General features: G+C 54.5%; 1 protein-coding gene across 13 annotated transcripts in view; it reads right to left on the minus strand.

Annotated features, from left to right (window-relative positions):
• The window catches only part of DNM1 (dynamin 1), a 43,329-nt gene extending 29,557 nt beyond the window's left edge, over positions 1-13,772 (minus strand). For all 13 annotated transcript variants that reach the window (XM_068970087.1, XM_068970117.1, XM_068970078.1 and 10 more), the window contains exon 1: positions 13,602-13,772. In XM_068970087.1, coding sequence (XP_068826188.1) covers positions 13,602-13,762 — 161 coding nt within the window. In that variant the 5' untranslated portion in view covers positions 13,763-13,772. The remainder of the gene's footprint in view (positions 1-13,601) is intronic.
• Between the last annotated feature and the right edge of the window lie 8,855 nt (positions 13,773-22,627).

Consider the following 22,627-nt stretch of genomic DNA (forward strand, 5'->3'; position numbering starts at 1 on the left):
CCTCCTTTCCGCTGTACGGAAAGGCAGCATCTCACTTCCCCTTTTCCTAGCCCCATCTGGCTGGGGTTGAGGATGAGGGGGATGAGGGGAAGGAGGAAACAAGGAAAAGGACTCATGCTTCTTAAGTGCCTACCGCATGCCAGGCTCTTTGTGGGCAATATTTCATGGACTCTAGACAATAGCCTCACTAGGAAGACAGTATTATTATCCCCATTTTACAGATGAAGAAACTGAGGCTCAGAGATATTCATGTTGCCCAGCACGTATCTACCAGACCCTGTAGTAGATCTGTTTGACCCTCTGGTGAAGGCTTTCTGCCCATCATCTCCCAGCAGACCCAGCTCCCTTTAAATGACTGGACTGAGGGGGTCCCAAAGTCACTTCCTGCCTGTAGACCTGATGTCTATTTCTCAGACATCTGCTATGTCAATTTCAGCCTCAGCAGTCCTTTTGGCTAACTCTTCAGGGTGCCACTTCTCTCTGTCCTGTCAGCTCTTTTCATCACTCCACCCGTCCACCTACAGCCCCACCCAAGCCAGCACAAGGGTGATGGTGGAGGCCTCTTCAGGGATCAGGCTACTGGGATTGGAAACACGGGACTGCCAGGATTCAGGAAAGAGGGGAGCTGAGGGGCCACAGAGATCTCCTTCATGGTGAGGCACATGAAGGCCCAGGGAGGGGAAAGGATATACTCAAGATACTATAGGGCTGGGACAGAGCCAGAACAGAAACCTGGATGCCCTACCCCGAGCCCAGAGCCTGACCTGAACTCACAAAGCTTTCTGTGCCTCAGGTTAAGGGCAGAGTGTCCCCGGAACAACAGAATCGGCCCAGGCTTCTGGGTTCAAGGCTTCATCTGGGGTCCCTGGGAAGGGCTCTTCCATTCTCTGTCCTCACCCTGCCCCACCTCTGGGGAGAGCAGAGACTAATAAGGAGGAGTCAGCCACTTTATGGGGAAGAAGCATGATAAATTCTGCATTTGTCCATCATTTCTAGGTGCCAGGCAAATGTTTTTCATTTGCGCAAGACTGTGAAGTTCAGAAGGGCAGGGCTCGCACTTATCCATTACAAGAGGAGTGCGGGTTCAGTTCCTTGTCAGGGAACAAAGAGCTCACATGCCATGTGGCATGGCCAGAAAATTACATTAAAAAAATGGGCACTGATGACTTCCCTGGTGGTACAGTGGATAAGAAGCCGTCTATCGATGCAGGAGATACAGGTTTGATCTCTGGCCAGGGAAGATGCCACATGCCACGGAGCAACTAAGCCAGCGCGCCACAACTACCAAAGCCTGTGTGTCTAGAGCCCATGATCCGCAACGAGAAGCCACCGCAATGAGAAGCCTGTGCACTGTACGAAGAGTAGCCCCCAGATCACTGCAACTAGAGGAAGCCCGCGAGCAGCAATGAAAACCCAATGGAATGAGAAATAAGTAATAACAGGGAGCTGAACGCCCAAGTCCTCAAAAAGTGCTCTCATATGGAGAAGATATAACTTTACAGATGAGGTAACCAAGGCCTCAGGGAGGTGAAATGACTCATCCAAGGTCACCCAGTCAGGAATGGCAGAGTCGGGGAATCAAACCCGCTGCTGTCGGACCCCAGAGCCTGGAAACTTTCCCATCAGACTCTGCTGCCCCCTAAATGTGAGGAGCCAGACTTGGCTTTTTATGTAATTTAATTAAATTCAGTGTAGAACATATTTGGGAGCAGCTGCTCTGTGCCAGGCCCTGTGTTGGGCCCTGGGGATGGGAGGTGATGAGTCAGACGGTTCCCACCCCTAGGCGCTCACAGCGTGGTGGGAGAGACAAGTAAACAGATAATGTGATGCAGTGTGACATGTGCTGGAATGGAGGTGCACCAGGCCGCACAGAGGGGGAGGTGGTTCACTTGCCGGGGGAGGGACTTCCTGTCTCTGTCTTTACCCCTTACTCGTTGACTTCTTTGCAGGGGTGACCCTCTAGTACTTGGGACCCGCCCCCACCCCTCCTCCCCAGAGAGATAGGGCATCTCGGCTCACAGAGGCTGGGGAGGATATGGGGACCTGGGGTCTACCTTCTTCTTCACCTTCTCCTCACCCAGCAATACCATGGCAACAGTAGTTGCCATGGAAACTGTAGGCGGGGCTGGAAAGGATGGGACTCCCCACAGAGAGCCCCCCCCCCCACAGGCAGAGATATGAACCTTCCCTGGAGCTCTAGCCTGAGAGCACCAGCCCCCCAACCCCCTTCCTGCACAGATAGACCCACTTGGCCCTGGCAGGCCTGAGAGGCGGAGGTCCCTGAGGTGCCACATAGAGGGTGTGGGGAACCCAGAGCCCAGCTGGAAGGGTGATCAGGGGTCTGGGCCAGCCTGCTCCAAGTTGCTGCCTCCCAGGGCTACTTAAAGGACAAGCAGCTTATGGGAAGCAGAGATTAGAGCACAGAGCATGTGTGGGAGCAGTGCCTACTCAGACCCAGATTTCCCAGGCCGGTGTGGGGATGGGTGCCCAGGTGGCCAGGGGCTCCATCTTGGCCCTGCCCCAGGCTCTCAGAATTCCCTGGGTGGCTTGTTCAAATGCCCATTCCTCAGACGGGCTGGGTTAGGATCTTCAGGGTTGGGGGGCGCAGGGGAGGAGAGGAGGGAATCTGGATTCTAAACACAATCCCCATGTTCCCATCAAGTTTAAGGCTCCTGGTTCAGTGACGAGGAACCAGCGCCAGGTAGAGGCCCTGGGTTCGAGTCCTGACTTGGCCATTCCCCAACCTGGTGCCCCTGGGCCAGTTGCTTCACCCTCAGGGCCTCAGGATCCTCAGTTGTAAACCACATGACCTAAAGGAGGCGTCATATATGACCACGCGTGGCTCCACAATGATTCCTGGAGCCTTAGCCCGTGCCTGGAACAGAGTGGGCACTTAGCAGCTGGAGGGGGCTGCCAAGGAGAGCCTCCTGTTCTCAGCCCCCCTCCTTCAGAGAATCCTCCCAAAATTCAGCAAGGAATCCAAGATCCTGAAGAACCATCTGCCTCACGTCCTCTAGGCACTGAATTGGATCTCAGGATCCCGACCACATATTATTGGCTGGAAACGATGGACCTCAAGGAGGAGGAGTTTTCAGAGAACATCTCATTCCCTGTCATTGTCCAGGGGGTGGGACAGAGGCCCAGAGAGGGGCAGGGAGCTGTGAGGCTGCACAGCAATGGAAGGGATGGCTGAGACGGGCCCAGGACCCGGAAGCCTGCTTCTCAGCTAGGCTCATGCCTGGACAGGCAGTGATGAGCACAGCTGTCCCCACATCCAGACTCAGTGCCTCACTGCCCGCTGGATTCTCACGCTGGGCACAGGATTCTCATGCTGGGCACAGGATGGGCTATCGTAGGGGCTCAGGCAACCCTGGAAGGAGCAAGCATGGCTGAGCAACTCCACAGCTTCCACCTTTCGCCTGGATAGACTGCCCCATACCCTCAGTTAAAGTGCCCCCTGGGGACTTCCTTCGTGGTCCAGTGGTAGGGCGCCTGGGTTTGATCCTTGGTCAGGGAACTAGATCCCACATGCCGCAACTAAACGATGACCCCTTGTGCTGCAACTAAGACCTGGCGCAGAAAAATAAATAAATATTTAAAAAATAATGTGTCCCACACCTTTGCACTGGAGATTTGGGCCTGATCTGGTCTCCCGCCAGAGCCACCTCTGCACCTCCCACCCAGCTCCTGGTTTGCCCAAGAAAGGACAGAACAGGTGCTCAGAGAAAAGTGTGCCGGGCCCACCAGCCTCGACTGACGTGTGGGAGGGGTGGCTGGTGACATGCCAGCTCCTCCCACTCATTTTGGACAGATGGTGGTTTCCTGGGGAGGCCTTGCCTTGCCATCTGCAGAGGTACCTTCAAACCTGAAGCACAGGGAGGATGAAATAAACACATCTCACCACCTACAGGCACCACATATGGCCTATCGGAACTGGCACTGTCACCCCAGAGGGGCCTGGAGGAATTATACCCAGAGCTGCCACTCCTAGTCTGACAGTTGCTCTGGGACCCTGGTTCCCAAGTCCTGCTGAGCTCAAATACCACCAGAAAGTAGGATGCTTGGACTAGTGTGTGCCCAGCGGCGGTCATCCTTGTCAGTCTCTTGTTTCCTGGACTCTGATGTCAGACAGGCCCGGCATTGGATATCTGAGCTGTGTGACTATGGATAAATCATCAGATGTCTCTGAATCTCAGTTTCCTTATCAGTAAAATGGGTTTCTGCAAGGCCTATATAACTTAATGTCTGTACCCAGGCTTGGTAGCAATGATGAGAAATAAAACTTGTTGAGGGAGCTGAGCACACAGCCTGGGTTCCCAGGACCATGTCATCAATTGATGCCGCAGGGAGAGAGCTGGAAGATAGATTTCCTGGGGGCTGGCCAGAGGAGTGGGCGGAGGCCAGAATATTTCCAGCCCAATCTTGCCTTGGAAGTTGAAGGGAAGGGGCCCAACAGACTGTGAGGTGCCCTCTGAAGCAGGGAGCCAGGGTGGAGGCGAGGGAGTGGGTGGGCCAAGAAATACAGTGGGGAGGAGGTGAGACTGCCCCCAGGCAACAAGTCCCTCTCTGTTCCTGCCACCCCAGGAGGCCCTGGGCTGGCCCATGTCACACAGCCCACGAATTTCCAGCTGAGGTTTGAAGATTTCAGGGCAGCCCTGGCCTTAGCTTCCCCTGGTATTCTAATGTCCTGAGAGCAGGGCCTGAATTGGCCCTATTTACACGGTATTCCCAGCACCCAGCTCAGAGCATGGCACAGAGCAGGCGCTCGGGACACCACTGTGGCCGAAGGAATGATTGGAAGGAGTTCCTCCATTTTTCCCATCACTGCCCTCATTGTACAGATGTGGAAACTGAGGCACAAGAAAGAGGGTTGCCCGAGTTCACAGTGCAAGTTGGTGATAGGGTAAGACTGGTGCCCTGGGCCCTGGATTCCAAGCCCGGCACTCTCCCCACAACAACCATTCTTCAATATTAAAGAAAACATGTCATCTTTCTTTTCACCTTATCCTTCCATCCTTCCTACCATTCTTCTTTGCCTCTTTCCTTCCTGCCTCCCTCCCGGTCTTCCTCCCTCCCTTTCTTTCAAGTGTTGACGACTTTATACTTTCAAAACGGAAACGATTTCTTTTGCCCGTGCTTTAAAAAAATCATATGCTCTCTCATTAAATATTTTTTCAGAAAATACATAAGACGTTGAAAAAATAAAAAGCGACCATCACCCCTAACACCTGGGGCTCAGCACTGTAAACGTTTTATCACTTATAAGAACAGTCATGGCAAACCCTGATGGATTGTTGATTGCTGGCCAAGGATGCTTCCGGGGGCTCTGAAGCCTGCATCATCACGAGGTTTCTTCCGGGGGTGATGGAAGTGGTCTAAAATTGGATTGTGATGATGGTTGCACCAATATGCGAAAAATCATTGAAGCGTGCACTAAAGATGAGTGAATCTACAGCATGTAAATTCTACCTTAATCAAGTTGTTTAAGAAACCTGCAGCCTCTTGATTGATGCTCAAGTGGCTGTGTGAGGTTGGCGTGGCCAGTTTTCCCAACTTGAAGGGGAGAGACAAAGTCAGGTGCCCCTCATGGACCTGGGCTCTGAGCCACACTTGGGTAGCAGCTCTGCCTGTCTAACAGCTCAGCGTGGACTTTTCCCAAGTCGCTCAATATGGAGTTACTTCTGGATCCTTATTTCTTTCATTTATTTCACTGTGCTGGGTCTTTGTTGCAGCATTCGAACTCTTAGTTGTGGCATGTGGGATATAGTTCCCTGACCAGGGATCAAACCTGAGTCCCCTGCATTGGGAGCACAGAGTCTTAGCCACTGGACCACCAGGGAAGTCCCTGGATTGTTATTTCTTATCACAAATAGCCTGAGGTGAAGGAATCTCAGCTCCACTAAATTATCTCCCTGCTCTGAACCTCAGTTTCCCCATCCGTGAAATGGACACAATCCAGCAGCTCCCTCCTATGGCCAATGAGGGGATGCCTCGAGACACTGACTGTAGAAGGATCTACCTAGCAGACTGCCCACTGGCGCTGCCGTGAGTCACCTGAGTGCCCATCCTGGGCTTGGTGCCTACGTGTGCCAGGGAGCATTGCATTCACCTGCTGAGATGTTTCTCCCCATCTGGGCTGGTGGCCTTGTTTCCCTGTTGCTAAGATTGGGGACAAAAGAGTGGCGCAGTGATAAACAGGTAAAACGTTCATAATAACCTTGGTTGGATCTCCTCTGCCAGGAGCTCTCAGCCCAAGGTCACGGGCCTCTTTCTTCCTCTGTGGTCCCTCATTCTGGGAGAAAACTGAGTCCTGCCCCACATGCCAAGGTCACAGGCTGGAGGGTGGTCAGGGAAGGCATCCTAGAGGAGGTGTTGGCTGATGTGAGATCTGGAGGTTGAGCCAGTGAAGGAAGAAGATGGAGGTGGGGTGAGGCACCTTCCTGGCAGAGAGAATAGGAGAGTGAGGGAGAGGGACAGCCCATTCCCCATGAGCTGTAAGATACTTAGGTGGCCCCCGGAGGGGAAGCCCGGCTGGGTACGGCCAGCCTCAGGGCCCCAGCTCAGGAGATAAGGCTCTGCTTGGAGGGCAGGGAGCTAAGAAGGGCTTCAAGCAGAGGCATCAGATTGGGAAGCCCTAGAAAGTGCTGAGCTGCCCGACAGAGAATAGCAAGAGAAGAGTCTGTCCTGACTGTTGGGTAGGACAAAGGTGATGATGTACCTGGGCCATCAGAAGGGATGGGCTGGGGCAGAACCCACAGGGTCTGTAGACTGCACTGGATGGAGAGGACGCGAGAGGAGCTGGGAGCCAATCCCGGGGCCTCTGGCTGGGGCACTGGGAGGGCGACAGAGGATGAGATGGTTGGATGGCATCACTGATTCAATGGATGTGAGCTTGGGCAAACTCTGGGAGATGGTGAGGGACAGGGAGGCCTGATGTGCTGCGGTCTGTGGGCTCCCAAAGAGTCAGACACGACTTGGTGGCCGAACAACAACATAGGAATTCCAAGTTGCTAGAGTTGACTGCTGCAAACGGTTGGTATTCCTTAGCCAGAGTTCAGTCCAGGAAGCGGGCACGAGTGCCCGAGAGACAACCAGGGAGAGCAGAGGAGGAGAAGCTGAGGTGTATGGAGAGGCAGACACAGGGGTTGGGGTGAAGAGGGTGGACATTCACATGGAGATAGAAGACCCGTGCTGGCTGCTGTCCTGATGCACTGCTGTGTGACTTCAGGCAGGTCCCTTACCCTCTCTGTGCCATTTCACCACTTGAAAATTGGGGATGATGTTCCTCCTACTAAGAGGTTGCTGATTCTAAGAAGACAAAAAGCAACACTGCCCTTGGACCTGGGGGCTCGGGGCCCTGACCTTGGGCCCCATCCTTGCTGGAATCTCTGGTCTCACCTTCCCGTGAGCCTGTGCACCCCTCCTTGTTTGTTGTTGTTTTGGTTGCTCATTCAAGCCTGACTCTTTGTGACCCCATGGATTGTGGCCCGCCAGGCTCCTCTGTCTATGGAATTTCCCAGGCAAGAATGCTGGAGTGGCTTGCCATTTCCTCCTCCAGGGGATCTTCCTGACCCAGGGATCAAACCCAGATCTCCTGCATTGGCAGGTGGATTCTCTGCCGCTGAGCCACAAGGGAGGCTCTCGTGCAGCCCTCCTAGGCCACACTTAAGTGCCCTGGAACTTTCTCTCAGTCTCAAGTATACCTCTAGGTTCTTTCCCACCTGTGGGCTGCCCTCAGTGTGAGGAGGTAACCTCGAGGCTAAGGCTGATGGAGCTGGAAGATGAGGGCAGCCCGGGGAGTCCCCACCCCATCTCAGAACTGGGAGGAGTCTGAAATTCTAAATTCCACACCATCCTGCCAGGTTGCTTTGAAGGTATGTTTGTCAAGGTGGGAGGGCAGAATGCACTGTAGTTAGCAATTCCTTAGCTTGATTTATAACTGGAATATTTAGACATACGGCACGTGGGCTCCACTTCTCCCTCCTGTTCCAGGCCTGATAATACCGCGTCTGTGACTGGCAGCCTCCGCTCCCACCTGACCCCTCCGCACCAGCCTGCCTGTGTCCCCTCCTCCTGTTTCTGACCCTCCGACCCCAGCCAAGGCCAGGGAAACTCGATGCTCCTGACACCGGGATCAGATGCTGTCTGCCAGAGTCACCTTTCATTCCCAGTTCCTTGGGGCCACTGGGTGGGGCAGGGAGTTGGAGAAGACGTCCTCTGGCAGGGATGGGCACACAGGTCTGGCTGAGGGCATGTGCCAGGAGCATGCTCTGAGCAGGGAGGGGCACAGCATCGTGGGCTCTCTGGGTCGGGGTGGCTGAAGGGCCCAAAGCGCCTCCCAGACCAGCCTGATCTCACTGCGATCTCTGCTCCTCACTGCCCTTCTCTCCTCTGGGTTCCACCTCTGGCCTTTCCTCAGGGAGGGACCCTGCACCTGGAGTGGTTCACTCCTTTGCCTGACCAAGTCCTATTTTCGCTCAGGCGCCGACTTAACTGCTCAGATGCCTTCTCTGGCCCCCTGATGACTCCTGCTCCCTACAACATCAGGCTCCTGGTACCCTTCTTCAAACCCACAACATAAGAGCTCTTTGTGTAATGTAGCCTCTGTCTGTCCCGCTCAGCTGTGAGTCCCCCGAGAACAGGGATGGGTCTGGCTTGTTCACAGCTCTATCCTCAGGGCCTGGCGCACTGCAAGTGCCAAGGAGATGTCAGTTCCCTCCGCCTCTCTACTTTCGATGTCTCAATTATGCCCTAATCCTCTTTGGCCTCAGTCTCCGAATCTGGGAAATGGGATGTAGCCTGAGGTGTTCAGAGGAAGAGACAGATCCTAGTAGTGGAGAATGCTCTGTCCCCCATGGCAGGGTCTGGGGCTGACCAAGAGAAGGGCTCTCAGAGGCCAGAGACTGGCACAAGGTCTGTGCTGGGACCAGAATGCAGAGACAGGGGATTGGTAGGAGGCAGGGGGCCTGAGCAAAAGGCTTCCCAGGTGGCTCAAGGGTAAAGAATCTGCCTGCCAATACAGAAGCCATAGGAGATGCCAGTTCAATCCCCAGGTTGGGAAGATGCCCTGGAGAAGGAAATGGCAACCCACTCAAGTATTCTTGCCTGGGAAATCCCACAGACAGAGGAGCCTGGCGGGCTACAGTCAGTCCACGGGGTTGCAAAAAGTTAGACACAACTCAGTGACTGACCAACCACTCAGTGAGCCTGAGCTGGGGTAGGCTGAGTCGGCAGAGGAAACCAAAACCCTATCCCCCAGGCTGCCCTTTGGGCTCTGGGCAGAGGCTCACTCACTAGGCTCCCTGCCCCACCTGCATCCTTGCCCCTCCTCCCAGCTGGTACCTATGCCCAGGCAGGAACAGAATGGGCATGTTCTCTGGGCCAGACCTGACCTGAGTGCTTCACGGGCATGATGTCAACACTCGCCACAGTCCCATGATGGAGGTGCTATTATTATCCCCATTTTACAGATGAGGAAAGAGCAGCTGGGCAGGGTTTAAAAAACATGCCCAAGTTTGCCCAGCATGTAAATACCAGAGCTAAGCTGCAAACCCAGGTCTGATTCCAGAGCCTGAGCGCTCAGTCCCTCTGCCACACTCCTGCTGGCCCTGGCCTCCCCAGGGGGCCAGACAGGAGGGAAGATGGGCAGTGCCCGATAGTCAGCACCCCTGGGCCTCAGAGTGAGTGAGGCCAGGGGTGCCAGAGCCTGGAAGCCTGTCCCAGGACACCTGAGTCGGTGCCAGATGGGTATAGTGGGGAGGGGGCACACAGCTGGGGGCAGACGAAGGGAAACCTGGGGCCCCAGACGTCTGCTCACAAAGTGCTGGGGTGTTCGGGGGCCCATGCACACTCCACTGTCTGCGCTCACCACCGAGATGATCTCATCTACGCTCACGAGTTGACATCCCATCTTTTCCAAATTTATATTTCCAGCCCGCCTTCCCTCTGAGCTTCCGACTTGCATCACCACACTGCCCACCTGACATCGCAGATTCAACGAGTTCAAAACCAATCTCCCGATCTTACCCCCGGACCCCCAGCCTGTTCCTCCCAGACTCTGTTAATGGTACCAACGCCCACCGGGGTCAGAGGTGCTAAAGTCATCCTGGATTCTTCTTTCCTCACCTTCTACATCCCATCCCCCAGCAGGTGTTGTGGGACCGTCCTCCAAAATACGTCCTGAACCCCACTGTGCTCCCCCTCTCTCTGCCAACGCCCTGGTCCAGCCCCACTTTGTCCAGTGCAGCAGCCTCCGGACCTGTTTCCTGTCGCCCTTCCCAAGTCGCACACTTGCTGGAAGCAGCTCAAGTCATTCCACTACTTAAGAGCTTCCGATAAGAATGAAAACAAACGTCATTCGTCAGCTTAATCTGAGGCCCCTGCCTATCTCTCCCATGTTGTGTTCACCTTGCCCAGCAAGCACCAGCCACCGCGCTTCCTTTCTGTTCTTCAGAGATACCAAATTCGTCACTGCCCCAGGGCCTTTGCATGCGCTGTTCCCTCAGCCTAGAATGCTTCTCCCCAAATAGTCACATGACTTCTTGTCCCTCAGTTCTCATCTCAGATGCCACGGATTCCTAGACACCTTCTCTGACCTCCCTGTGGAAAGTGGCCCTTTTCACTCCCAGCATTGACTATGGCCCCCAGTTTTCTTCTTCACGTACATCTGCTGGATGGCTGAACAAATCAACCTCAGCCTTCCTTTCTGTAAAAGGGAGACAAAGAAAAAGCATAGATCCAGAGCAGCCCTGCCAGCATCCTGGGCAGCTGCCTGGGCCACCACCACAGCAGAGATTACAACAGGGCCCTCTTGGGTGCCCGGAAGCCTGGAGCAGCCTCTGCTTCCTCTGATATATTTTCCACTTCCTCTCCATGGGGGGTTGACTCCCGGGAAACCCCAGGAGGCAGAGCGGCTGTTACCATGCACATGGGTCTGGGGACCCAGCCCAAGGTGGAGAGGTGGGGATCCATGGCGAGGCAGACTGTGGGGACCCCAGTGAACCTGTTTCCCACTCCAGTCCTGGCCTCCTCACTAGCTTTCATGAGAATCAACTAATGCATCCCCGTGCACGCCACTGTATGCCAGGCCCCTACTCTGCCCCAGACCTGCACCTGGACACCCTGTGTATCCTCCCGCGGGGCCGCAGTCAAAGGCTATTGGATTGTGGAGGGCAGCGAGAGGGTCCAAGCCTCTGGGGGCAGAGTCTGAATCTCACTCGACCCCTCGACAAGCTAACAGTTGCGGAAGTCAGCTGCGGCCAGGCTGGCCTGCTGTGCGGTCTACCCCCGGCACCTCTCTCGGCTGGATGGTGGACTCCGAGATGGCAGCAGCTAGGTCTCCTGGCCCACACAGGCCCCAAACCTAACTGAACATTGATACCTCCCTTCCACGAGTCTATAAAAGGGGGCTTTTACACTCGTGAACTCGCTGGAGCCCCACACCCATGTCTCAGGAAGGCAGGGCGGCAGCTGGCATTGGGCCCATTCCTCACATGGGGAAAGTGGGGGTCCATACACTTGGGTGTTCCTGTGTTCAGTGCTGAGCTGGACTCTTAGAGGTGGTGTGGGCCCCAGATTGGAGCCTGACAGGCACGGTCCTTCTTGGCCCTGTGACCTTGGACAGGGCCTCTAACCTCAGAGTCTCAGTTTCCTCCCCTGCAGGGTGGTCATCACAGTACCCGCCTCACGGGGCTCTTGTGATCCATCCCATATAGCCTGGCGGGGGCACAGGGGAAGGGCCTGGCAGACAGTGGCTGAGGTCAGCTGCCCCCTGGTGCCCCCTGCCCAGAGCACGCAGCAGGCACAGAGCATGCATGAGCAGAGGGGGGAGAGGCAGGCCTGTGGTTTGTACCCTGAAAAGTACAGGATGTCCACGACTGTCATCTAAAGCATGAGGGCCTCAGGGGCTGTATTGCCTCCAGGGCCCTCCCACCCCCCTCGCGGTGACTGTTGAGCTGTAGGGACACGGACCATCTCTGTGTCTCTTGTCTGTGTCTCTGCAGCTCTGGGGGAAGGTGGGGTCACATGAGCAGGAAAGCGGTTCTCTAGAAGCCCTTCCCCAGGAGACAGACGGCATCCCCCCTGCTGATCAGATGGGCCCGGCCGCCCCCACAGTGGCTCTCCCGCGTGCCACAGATACATCGATCCGTGCAGTATCCTTCTCTCTCACCCCTGAGGCTGACACTGGGCCTTCCCAGGTCATTTGAGGGGCAGGGATGACCGTCCAGTCTAATCGCCCATATTAGAGATGGGGAAACTGAAGCTCAGAGAGGGCAGTGACTCGCTGGAGGTTTCACAGCAGAACCTGGTTTGGGACCCAGGATGTCTCAGCCCAGAACTGCCATCCCTGGGATGAGGGGAGGAGAAAGCCCTCTCTGCCTGCCTCCCTCTCTGGCACAGGTCATCCGCCTCTTTACCCATGAAGGTCATTGGACCAAAGCTAGGGTTTCTGAAGGAGGTTAGGAAGGCAGATGACAGAATGGGGAGGTCAGCGTCAATTCTCTTGCCTCCTCCCTCAGTCTGCCCAGCACCCCCCCTCCGCCTCCAGCCCGCGGGAAGAGCGCCGGCCTCTCTCTCCTTCTCAGCCCCCGGAAAGCCCATCTCTGTCTCCCCTTCTTGGGGAGAGCGTGGGGGGTGGTCACGACCCTGCCTGCCTCCCTAAACCCACGGTTCTTTGTCTTGGTGGTTGCCCCTGACTCCTTGCCACCTGGCCCTCCCGGCGCCTTGTGGGATCCGAGGCAGGAGGGGGATTAGGTCGTGCAAATGGCTCCCCCCACCCCTCCCGGCCAGCCCGCCTCCCTCCCTGTCTTAGTCATCTCTGTCCTCCACCGCCTTCTCCCTCCATTCCAATCCCTCTGCCAGGCCAAGGGGAGGACGACACTGACAGGCGCCCCCCCGCCCCCCGCCAGGGGCGGCGGCAGGGCAAGGGGCCGGCGGCTCGGGGAAGGCTCAGAGGCGCTGGCTCCCCCCACCCCCTCTTCCTCATCCTGCAGTCGCGCCTCCCCCCTCTTCCGCGCTGCGCACGGATGGCGGCCGGAGCCGCAGAGGTGTGTGTGACGGGGGAGACTGTATCTGGTCCCCGATGCTCAAGGGGCCATGTCCTCTCCCAGGGGCGACGGGAGGGGTGACCCCTCACCGCAGTCCAGGAATCCCCATGAGAGGAGGGGGAGCTGCCCATAGAGCCTGGGGGCATGGGCCCAGGGGTGCTGCCCGCTTCAAGAGACCCCCTCAGAACCGAGGGGAGTCATGTAGGCCCCTCGGTACCCATGGGGGGGTCGGGGTAGGGGAACAGCCCTTTGCCCGGGTCTGCTGTCTTCCTAAAGGATGGAGCGGAGGAGGGGGGCGTGAGCCCGCGGCCGCAGGCTTGACGTCTGCGGCCCAGCGGGGATGAGGAGGGTGGAGGGCGCTGCGCCCCCGAAGGGCTCTCGTCGCGGGGGAGGGCCGCCTCCTCCTTCTGGCTGGAGGTGGGGGCGGAGGGGTGGCGCGCTGTCCGCCGTGCAGCGCCAGGGGCTACGAGGTCCCGGCGCCGTCGGGGCCGGGTCCCGAGACCCGGAGGACCCGGGCGCGGGGAGTCCGCGTCCCAGGGGCGCGCCGCTTCCTACCTGCCTACGAAATTCTCGAGCACCGAGCTCTTGCCGGCGCTCTGGCCGCCCACCACGGCGATCTGCGGCAGGTCGAGGTCCGCGTTCTGGCCGATGGCGGAGAAGGCATCCTGCAGCCGGTTGACCAGCGGGATGAGATCCTCCATGCCACGGTTGCCCATGGCTGCGGCTGGCCCAGCAGGCTGCGATCCGGCCGCCGCTTGGGCTCCCGGCTTCGGCTCCGCGGATGCAGCGGCGCGCTCCGACGCTTTTCTGCGCCGCGGGTCCCCCCGCCCCTCGGGGATCGGAGCGCCGCGCTGCGCCGGGATGCCGCGAGGGGGCGCCCGCTGCGCCGCGGGTCGGCAGCCGTGCGCAGGCGCCGCCCGTAGCACTATGGGGACTGTAGTTTTCAACTTCTGCGGCTTTTGGGGACGCTTGAGCCGTGTCTGGGGGAGGCACAGATGCTGCACCGCAGGTTATCTTTCCAGGAAACGGGCAAAGTCTCCTAGGTACCAGGTGCCCTTAGTACCGGACCCCTTGGAGAGTAGTCGTGGCTGCCTCACTCCCTCTTATAGATGGGGAAACTGAGGCTTGGAGGCACGGCCTCCTTCCAAGGTCATAGTCTTCTGACCTTCAGTTTCACTTGGCTTCACTGCCTTCTACTTTGGGTTGTAACACTAATTTATCTCCGGCATTTCCCTTCCCGCCTTTGGGCCTCAATCTCCCTGTTTCTAGAAGGAAAAGATATAGAGCATTAATTTAACAAATATTTACTGAACACGTACTGTAAGCCATACCCTGTTCTAGGCGCTGGAGATATAGCAGTAAACAAGACAGACCAGGTCTCCACCCTCATAGATCTTACAGTGGAGACAGACAGTAAATGAATAAACAGATAAATGAAACAGTACAAGTGAAGATAGTATACACTAATAGTGATGTGAGAAATCAACACAGCATATGAAGAGTTCTCTTTAGCCTGGCAGGTTGGGAGGGTTCTCTGTGGAGGTGACAGTTGAGAAGAGACCTGAATGGTGAGAAGCAGCTGCTGCTGCTGCTGCTAAGTCGCTTCAGTCGTGTCCAACTCTGTGCGACCCCATAGATGGCAGCCCACCAGGCTCCGCTGTCCCTGGGATTCTCCAGGCAAGAACACTGGAGTGGGTTGCCATTTCCTTCTCTAATGCATGAAAGTGAAAAGTGAAAGTGAAGTCGCTCAGTCGTGTCTGACTCTTCGAGACCCCATGGACTGCAGCCTACCAGGCTCCTCTGTCCATGGGATTTTCCAGGCAAGAGTACTGGAGTGGGTTGCCATTGCCTTCTCCGAGGAGCAGCTAGCCAGGCCAAATGAACAGCAGGTACAAAGGCTCTGACACTTGGAAGGGCCTTCTTGGGACAGTTGGAACATCTTGTCCTGGTAAGTGAAGTGTTCTCCCCAAACCATCAGGGTGGTGGTAAGACAGTAGGGCTCAAATCCAGGACTCTTGAAACCCTACCCTATTTATTTTTTTCACATAGAAAGACCGGGGGGCCCCAAGCCAAGTTTTCCACCTCTGCATTTAAGGAACCTAACTGGGACTCCCCACAAGGAGACTAGGGAAGAGAGAACAGAGAGAGAACCCTGGAGAACAGAGGAGCCTAGAGAGCTACAGTCCATGAGGTTGCAAAGAGTTGGACATGACTTAGAGATTAGCAACAACAACAGTCCTGTTCTACTGGGGATCAGTAGGTCACCATCTGTGAAGAGAGTAGGGGCCACTGCTGGGAGATCAGTAGTCTGTAAATTGGAGGCTGTGGTTCATTCACTCATTTAATACATATTTATTAAACCAGGAACTCTGCTAGACCTCAGAGAAAAAGCAGGGAGCAAAATGGATGAAGCCTTTACCTTCATGTGGCTTATAGTCTAGTAGAAAAAGAAGGACAAAGTACAAAGGAGCCCGTAAATGTGACTGTCAAATAGTCATGAGTACTTTGGAAGACAAGAAAGCTGGAGAAGTTGGAGGTGGGGGCTGTGTTGCTGTTTTGCATACAGTGGCTGGAGGAGGATTCTGGTAAGGTGAAAATCTGAGCAGACCTGAAGGAAGTACAGGAGTAACCCATGTGGACCTCTGGGGAACATCTGGGCAGAGAGGAATAAGCGGATCCTATTCCAAGAGCCTGACCTGGGCCTTAGATGAGCTGTGTGATCCAGGTTCCTCCATATCTTTGAGCCTCAGTGATCTAATCTGGGTAATGGGGATAATGATAGACTGGAATGCCCGTGAAGGGCATGGCCCTGGCCTGAGGCTCAGGCGACCCTTATTAAATCACTGCTTTGAGGATGCTGATGATCACAACCTTCCAGAGAACTGGATGTGGATGTGGAACTGCACATCCTGTGTGGCTGCTCCCAGCCAGCCCGTTGTTATGCTCCAGAACCAGAGAGGGCAGAGATGAAGCCTGGATTGGTGCCATTCATTTATTTAGAGGGTGCCAGTTACAGTCATCCTAGAGGGGCGCCATTGTGGCTGGTTTGTTTTTCCTAATTACAGTAGCAAAACGTATTGTAAAAATCAGACTTTACACAGTATTTGAAAACTTCTGGTCATCCTCCCACCCAGAGATAACCACTATTTAGAGTTTATTCTCTGGTTTATCCCATGTATATTCATTTTGTTTCATTTTGTTTTTTACAGAAATGGGATTATACTATAAATCCTGTCTTGCTGAATCACCCATGCCAGACGAGCAGCCTGGGTATCACCCTGAGTTGGTCAGAAATACACAATCTCATGCTTCACTCATGCTGGATCACAACCTGCATTTAACAAGAATCAAGTGCCCCGGAGAATCCTGTGCACATCAGAGCTGGAGAAGCTCTAATATATTTTATTATATGCAACTTGTTTTTTTAGCAACAGTAAGTCTTTGAGGTCTCTCAGTGTAAGAACGGATTGGTCAAAAAAAAAAAGAACAGATTGGTCAAGTGTCTTGTCCACAGCTGCATAATTTCCTGCTGTTAAGTAGTGCTTTGGTTTTGTTCTCTGGTTCGGTAAAAATGATTGTGCCGGGCTTGAAGAATGGATGGATAAAATGCCACTTGAGGGTGTGTGTGTGGAGAAGGGTTGATGTTCTGGGCAGAGGAATCAGCATAAGCAAAGGTATGGAATCGGAAAAAAGGAAATGAACCTGATAGCTACACTGGCCTCATTCCCATGGGGCTTCCCAGGTGGCTCAGTGGTAAGGAAACCTCCTGCCAGTGCAGAAGATGCAGGAGACCTGGGTTCAATCCCTGGGTCAGGAAGATCCCCTGGAGGAGGAAATGGCAACCCACTCCAGGATTCTTGCCTGGGAAATCCCATGGACAGAGGAACCTGGCAGAGCTACAGTCCATGAGGTCAGAAAGAGTCAGACATGACTGAGCGACTGAGTGCACGCGCGCGCGCGCGCGCGCACACACACACACACACACACACACACACACACACACACACACACACTCATTCCCACAGGGCTTGGTGAGGACCAAAGGAGGGATGCTGCAGATGGTTCTCCCAGGTGCTGAGAAGGTGGGAGTCCCGAAGGCCAATGAGTTAAATGAGAGTCTTAGAAATGGCTTTGACCCTCTATTTTGAGCACTAACGAGGGAGAATTCTCTCTGGAGCCCTTGAAGCTGTAACCACCACCTGTACTGGCAGATCAGCAACAGGAACACTCATTGGGCATTTCTCCCTGGGCCAGATTACTGTGCTGAAAGAGTCAACCCTCAGGAGGGGGGAGGAGTTCCTATTAGTTCTCCTTGACAGATGAAGCGACTGAGGCGCAAAGAGGGATGTGGCTGAGGGCACAAAGCCAGAAAATGATGGAGTAAAGATGTGAATGGAGCTTGGTGCGACTCTGGGCTTCCATGTTTATAGCCTATACTGCACCAGCTGTTGTAATCTGCATGCTTCTAATGCACATGAAATGAAATGCTAGTCCCTTCTGATGGGGCTTTTGTTGGGCATGCAGCAGGTGCTCAATAAATGCTGACTGTATTGAATTTCTCAATGGCTTTATTATGCACCACTTGACCAAGCCATTATATTTAGTCGTGAAGTCTGCTCAGAGTCTGGCCCTTTGGATTCATTCATTCTTCAACAGGCTTTTTTTTAAAAAAAATGTTTACTTATATATTTGGCTGTGCCAGGTCTCAGCTGTGGCACGTGGGGTCTTCAATCTTCGTTGCAGGTGTGATCTTTTTTTTCAGTTGATGCATTCAGGATCTTTAGCTGTGGCATGTGGGATCTAGTTCCCTGACCAGGGATCAAGGCTGGGCCCCCTGCATTGGGAGCTTGGAGTCTTAGCCACTGGACCACCAGGGAAGTCCCTCTTCAACAGGTATTGATCGGGTACTTCATGCCAGACCTCAAGCAAGACATAAGGGGATGAAGAGGTTAACAAGATGCAGAAGTTGAACCCTCCTAGGATGTGGATCACAGGGGAGAGAAAGACAAGAAAGCAGTCCAGGTGGATGAAGCCAAGACACCTGGCTGTGTCAGGCAAGGTCACTGCTGAAGCCGGCTGGGCCAGGCTGGGGCTCCACATAGTGCCTTTCTCCGGGTGGCTGGAGGCTGGGCACCAAGATTTCCCAGGGGCTTTGGGGCACCAGTGGTCCAGGCATCTGTGCTTGCACTGCCTCATCTTACAATGAGGAGCTCCCCATAAGTCTGGAACAAGGCACATACTCTTGTATACTGAGGATCAAGGGTACAGTTCTGTTGCTAGACTGCCTGGTGTTCAAATCCCACCCCTACCACTATCTAACCCAGTGACCTTGGACAAGTCATTTCACCTACCTGGCCCTCAGTTTCTGCATCTACAAAAAGGGGATAAGACTATTAACTACCTCGTAGCGTTATATGAGGAGGATTCAATGATGTAATAATTCAGAGAAAATATGAAAACAGTGCCTGAAACAGTGAATAATTAGAGCTATGATTAGTGTGATTATAATCATCATTACCACAGTACTGTCTGAAGAAACTTCAACCTCATGAAGGTAGCAAAAGATGTCACCTCTCTTTTTTAAAATTTATTTTATTCATTTAGCAGTGCCAGGCCTTAGTTGTGGTATGAGAGATCTTTAGTTGCGGCATATGAACTCTGAATTGCAGCATGTGGGATCTAGTTCCCTGAGCAGGGATCGAACCTGGGCTCCCTGCTTTGGGAATGTGGAGTCTTAGCCACTTGGCCAACAGGGAAGTCTGGGCTGTCACCTCTTGGTGGGAAGGTTAAAGGATTGTAGACACGCCAGGATTTGTCCAGGAGAGACAAAGCTAGGTCTGGAGGCATGGATTGGGGGCCAACTCTATCCCTGGATGGGTCAGCTTGTGAGAATCTCAGGCCCCAGTGAGCCCTAGATTGTCCAGTTATTCCCCATGTGGACAGAGAGCTTTGAGGGTATATCTGACAATCAAGAAAGGCCTCTTGGGCTTCCCTGGTGGCTCAGGGGTAAAGAATCCACCTGCCAGGGCAGGAGACATTGGTTCGATCCCTGATCTGGAAAGATGCCGCATGCTGCACAGCAGCTAAGCCAGTGCACTCAACTATTGAGCCTGCGCTCTAGAGCCTGAGAGCCACAACTGCTGAGCCCACACACCCTAGAATGTGTGCTCTACAAAAAGAGAAGTCACTGCAGTGAGAAGCCCGAGCATCACGAGAGAGGAGCCCCTGCTTGCTGCAACTGCAGAAAAGCCTGCACAGAAACAAAGACTCAGAATAGCCAAAAATAAATAAAAATTCAAAAAAGGAGTTAAAAAAAGAGAAAGGCCTCCTGAGAAGGTGATGTTTGAATGGAGCAGCAAAGACTGGACAGGAATCAGCCTGGTGATGAGTGACAGGAGAGGGGAGATTGTGAGGGAGATTTGGTTCCTCTGGGGACAGAAGGTTGCCACTGTGGCTGAAGCTGGTAAGTGGGGGGTGAGGGCTGGGCGAGCCTGTTACACACAAGTCAGTCCTGTCCAGCAGAGATGGCCACACTCAGATCCCAAGTCGGGAGGGGTCCTGCCCCAGGTCACTCTGAAGGGTAGGCTGCCCACCCTGCCACTCCCTGCCTCTGTTCTCTGCTCCCCTCTGCTTACTTAGTAGTAGGTAAAGGCACAAGTGGATGAAAGCTTCTTGCCTGAAGAGTCCCATGGATAGAGGAGCCTGGCAGGCTAGAGTCCATGGGGTGACAAGAGTCAGAGACGACTTAGCGACTATACCACCACCATCATAATCACGCTATATGATATCATCATGAGAAGAGACAGATTCCTGGAGCATGGCGCCACCCGAGTATAAGTCTATTTCATGGTGAAGGTGCACCTCAACGTGGAGGGAAGAGTGAGGCCTCCAGCCGATGCTACATCCTCAGACCTCATTTGGGATGCAGAGATGAGGCCTCTCCCTCTGAACATACTTCACTGGGGGGCTTTGCTTGCAAGGGGTTGGTTTAAAGGAATTAACACGAGGGACTTCTCTGGCAGTACAGTGATTAAGAATTGGTGCTTCCGTTGGAGCGGGTCTGGAAACTTAGATCCCACATGCCCTGAGGTTCAGCGGATTAAAAAAAAAAAAGCAATTAACATGAGTCTAGCCCCAAACAGTGTCCTCAGAGCATTCTCTGATCTCCAAGGAGGCAGCACAAGGTCACATACCTTCCAAAAAATGTCCACATCCTCCTCATGAAAAAGTCATCCAAACAGATCATAGCAAATTATTTTTAAAAAGGAAAGTGAATCTCCGCCCCCATGAACCCACTACACACATTTATTCTTTCCAAAAACTGGGATCCTGATGTGTATGCAGATTTGTAACCTGCTGAGTTCACTTCATACCATATCGTGTTTAAATATCCTTTGAAAACATAATTTCTGAAGGCTGTGTGCTATTCCTTAAGAGGCTGCTGCTGCTAAGTCATTTCAGTCGTGGCAGACACCGTGATTTATTTAGCTATTCTCCAAAGTTGATTATTTCCCTGACCACTATTATAGATGTTTCTGTGCACATGCTGGCTTTTAAAAAGACTTGTTTCTGCTTACTTTCTTGGGCTAGATTCCTACAAGTGGGGTTACCAGGTCAAGGGGCAGAACACGTTCAAGAGTCTTGATAGAGAATTTGCAGATTGCTTTCCAGAAAGATGAACCAACACAAGAAGCCAGTGCTGGTGTCCCTAGTTTCACCAACATGAGCATTAGTTTCAGGTTTATACATATATTTTTTAAACTGGGGTATTGGAGAAGACTCTTAAGAGTCCGTTGGACAGCAAGGAGATCCAACCATCCTAAAGGAAATCAGTCCTGAATATTCATTGGAAAGACTGATGCTGAAGCTGAAGCGCCAATCCTTTGGCCACCTGATGTGAAGAACTGACTCATTTGAAAAGACCCTGAAGCTGGAGAAGATTGAAGGCAGGAGAAGGGGACAACAGAGGATAAGATGGTTGGATGGCATCACCGACTCAATGGACATGATTCTGAGTAAACTCTAGGAGTTGGTGATGGACAGGGAGGCCTGGCGTACTGCAGTCCATGGGGTCGCAAAGAGTCAGACAGGACTGAGCAACTGAACTGAACCATATATATTTTCTTACTTTGGCAATTTGCTAAGCTCGCTCTGTGCGAGATGCCAGTGCGAAACATTATGTAATATCATACAGACACACACACACCCCGGGAGGGGGCACTCATTTTACAGACGAAGAAGCAGGCTTAGAGAGGACTCCCGCGTCTGCCAGGGTCCCCTAGCCAGGAGGCAGAGGAGCCCCAATTCAATCCCGGCTAGCGCCGAGATCTGCTTGGTTGGAAGCCCGGGGGATCTCGACCCGTGTCCGAATCTGGGCGGATGTGATGGTGTCACACACTTCGCTGTCGTTTCCTGCCCTTCAGGTGTAAAACCAGGCTCTGCTTCAAAGTCCGAAGTGCCTGGGCAGCCCTTCCACCCGTAGGCGGGACATCTCCTTTAGTCCCACCCACGTCCAGCCCCGTTGACGCCTAAATCCAGACACCTGTGCTGCCGCCCCAGGGGCCTTAGTAGCGCAGGTCCTTAGCTTTAGGGCAGCGCTGACCACGTGATTGCGGTGCCTGGTTGCCCCTCCGGTCTCCGCTGGCCCAACCTCGGGCCTGCAGTCTCTTGCCCCACCGCGTGCGCCGCCGCGGCACACTGTCGGCGCCGGATACAAAGCGAGCGAGTTGCCTAGGGCTGTTACAGCCGCGGTCGGCTTTGCATTAAAGAGAAAAGGGATCGCTCTCGAGTAACTGCACACTGTGACCCAGTGTGGGGACCGAGGAGCGAGGCAGCGGGACACCGGACAGAGGCGAAATTAAAGGGCCCTTGAGAGCAGGACGATGAGCGCCGTTTTTTAAATCTTTGAACTCTGCCCTCCTCCCCGGCTCCGCGGCCAAACCCGAGAAAAAAGAAAAAAAAAACACACACTTTCAAATCGAGTCCCCACCCGCATCCCTCCCCGTCCCTTCACCCCTTCTAGGGCAAATTCTTGTGCCGGGCGTCCCCTCGCTGGGTCTCGGTCCCCGAATGTACAGCGGACGGCTCCTCACCCCCTCCCACCCGCAGCCCCACGCGGGGCCCCCAGGATCGCGGGACAGTGGGGTCCTCGGGAAAGTCGGTTAGGGACAGTCCTCCTCAAAGCCCCCCGCCAAGTCCCCGCCAGACGACAGACCCTCTTCTGGGCGACAGACGGACCTGGGGCTCACAGCCGCCCCTTCCTGATGCGGAGGATGCGGGGCGGAAGGTCTGCTCCGTGCCCGGCGCCCGCTCGCAGCCGGGAACCACTCCCGCCGCCGGCCGCGTTGCCGGGTGAGCCATCTCCCCCCACCCCCAACCCCCACAGCGCACCGCGGTCCCCGCAGCGTGACCTGGACCTCCCGTCCTCCAGGGGGCGCTGCCCGGGCCCGGCCCGCAGACCGACCCTCCGAGTGGATAGGCCGGGGCGGAGCCGCGGGGAGACACGGGGACCCGCGGAGCCGCGAGCCGGAGCTGCCCGGCCCGGCCCACCCCGCCCCGCCGGTGAGAGCTACGAGAGGGCA

Source organism: Capricornis sumatraensis, chromosome 1, assembly GCF_032405125.1.
Source record: "Capricornis sumatraensis isolate serow.1 chromosome 1, serow.2, whole genome shotgun sequence".
Taxonomy (NCBI): Eukaryota; Metazoa; Chordata; class Mammalia; order Artiodactyla; family Bovidae; genus Capricornis; species Capricornis sumatraensis.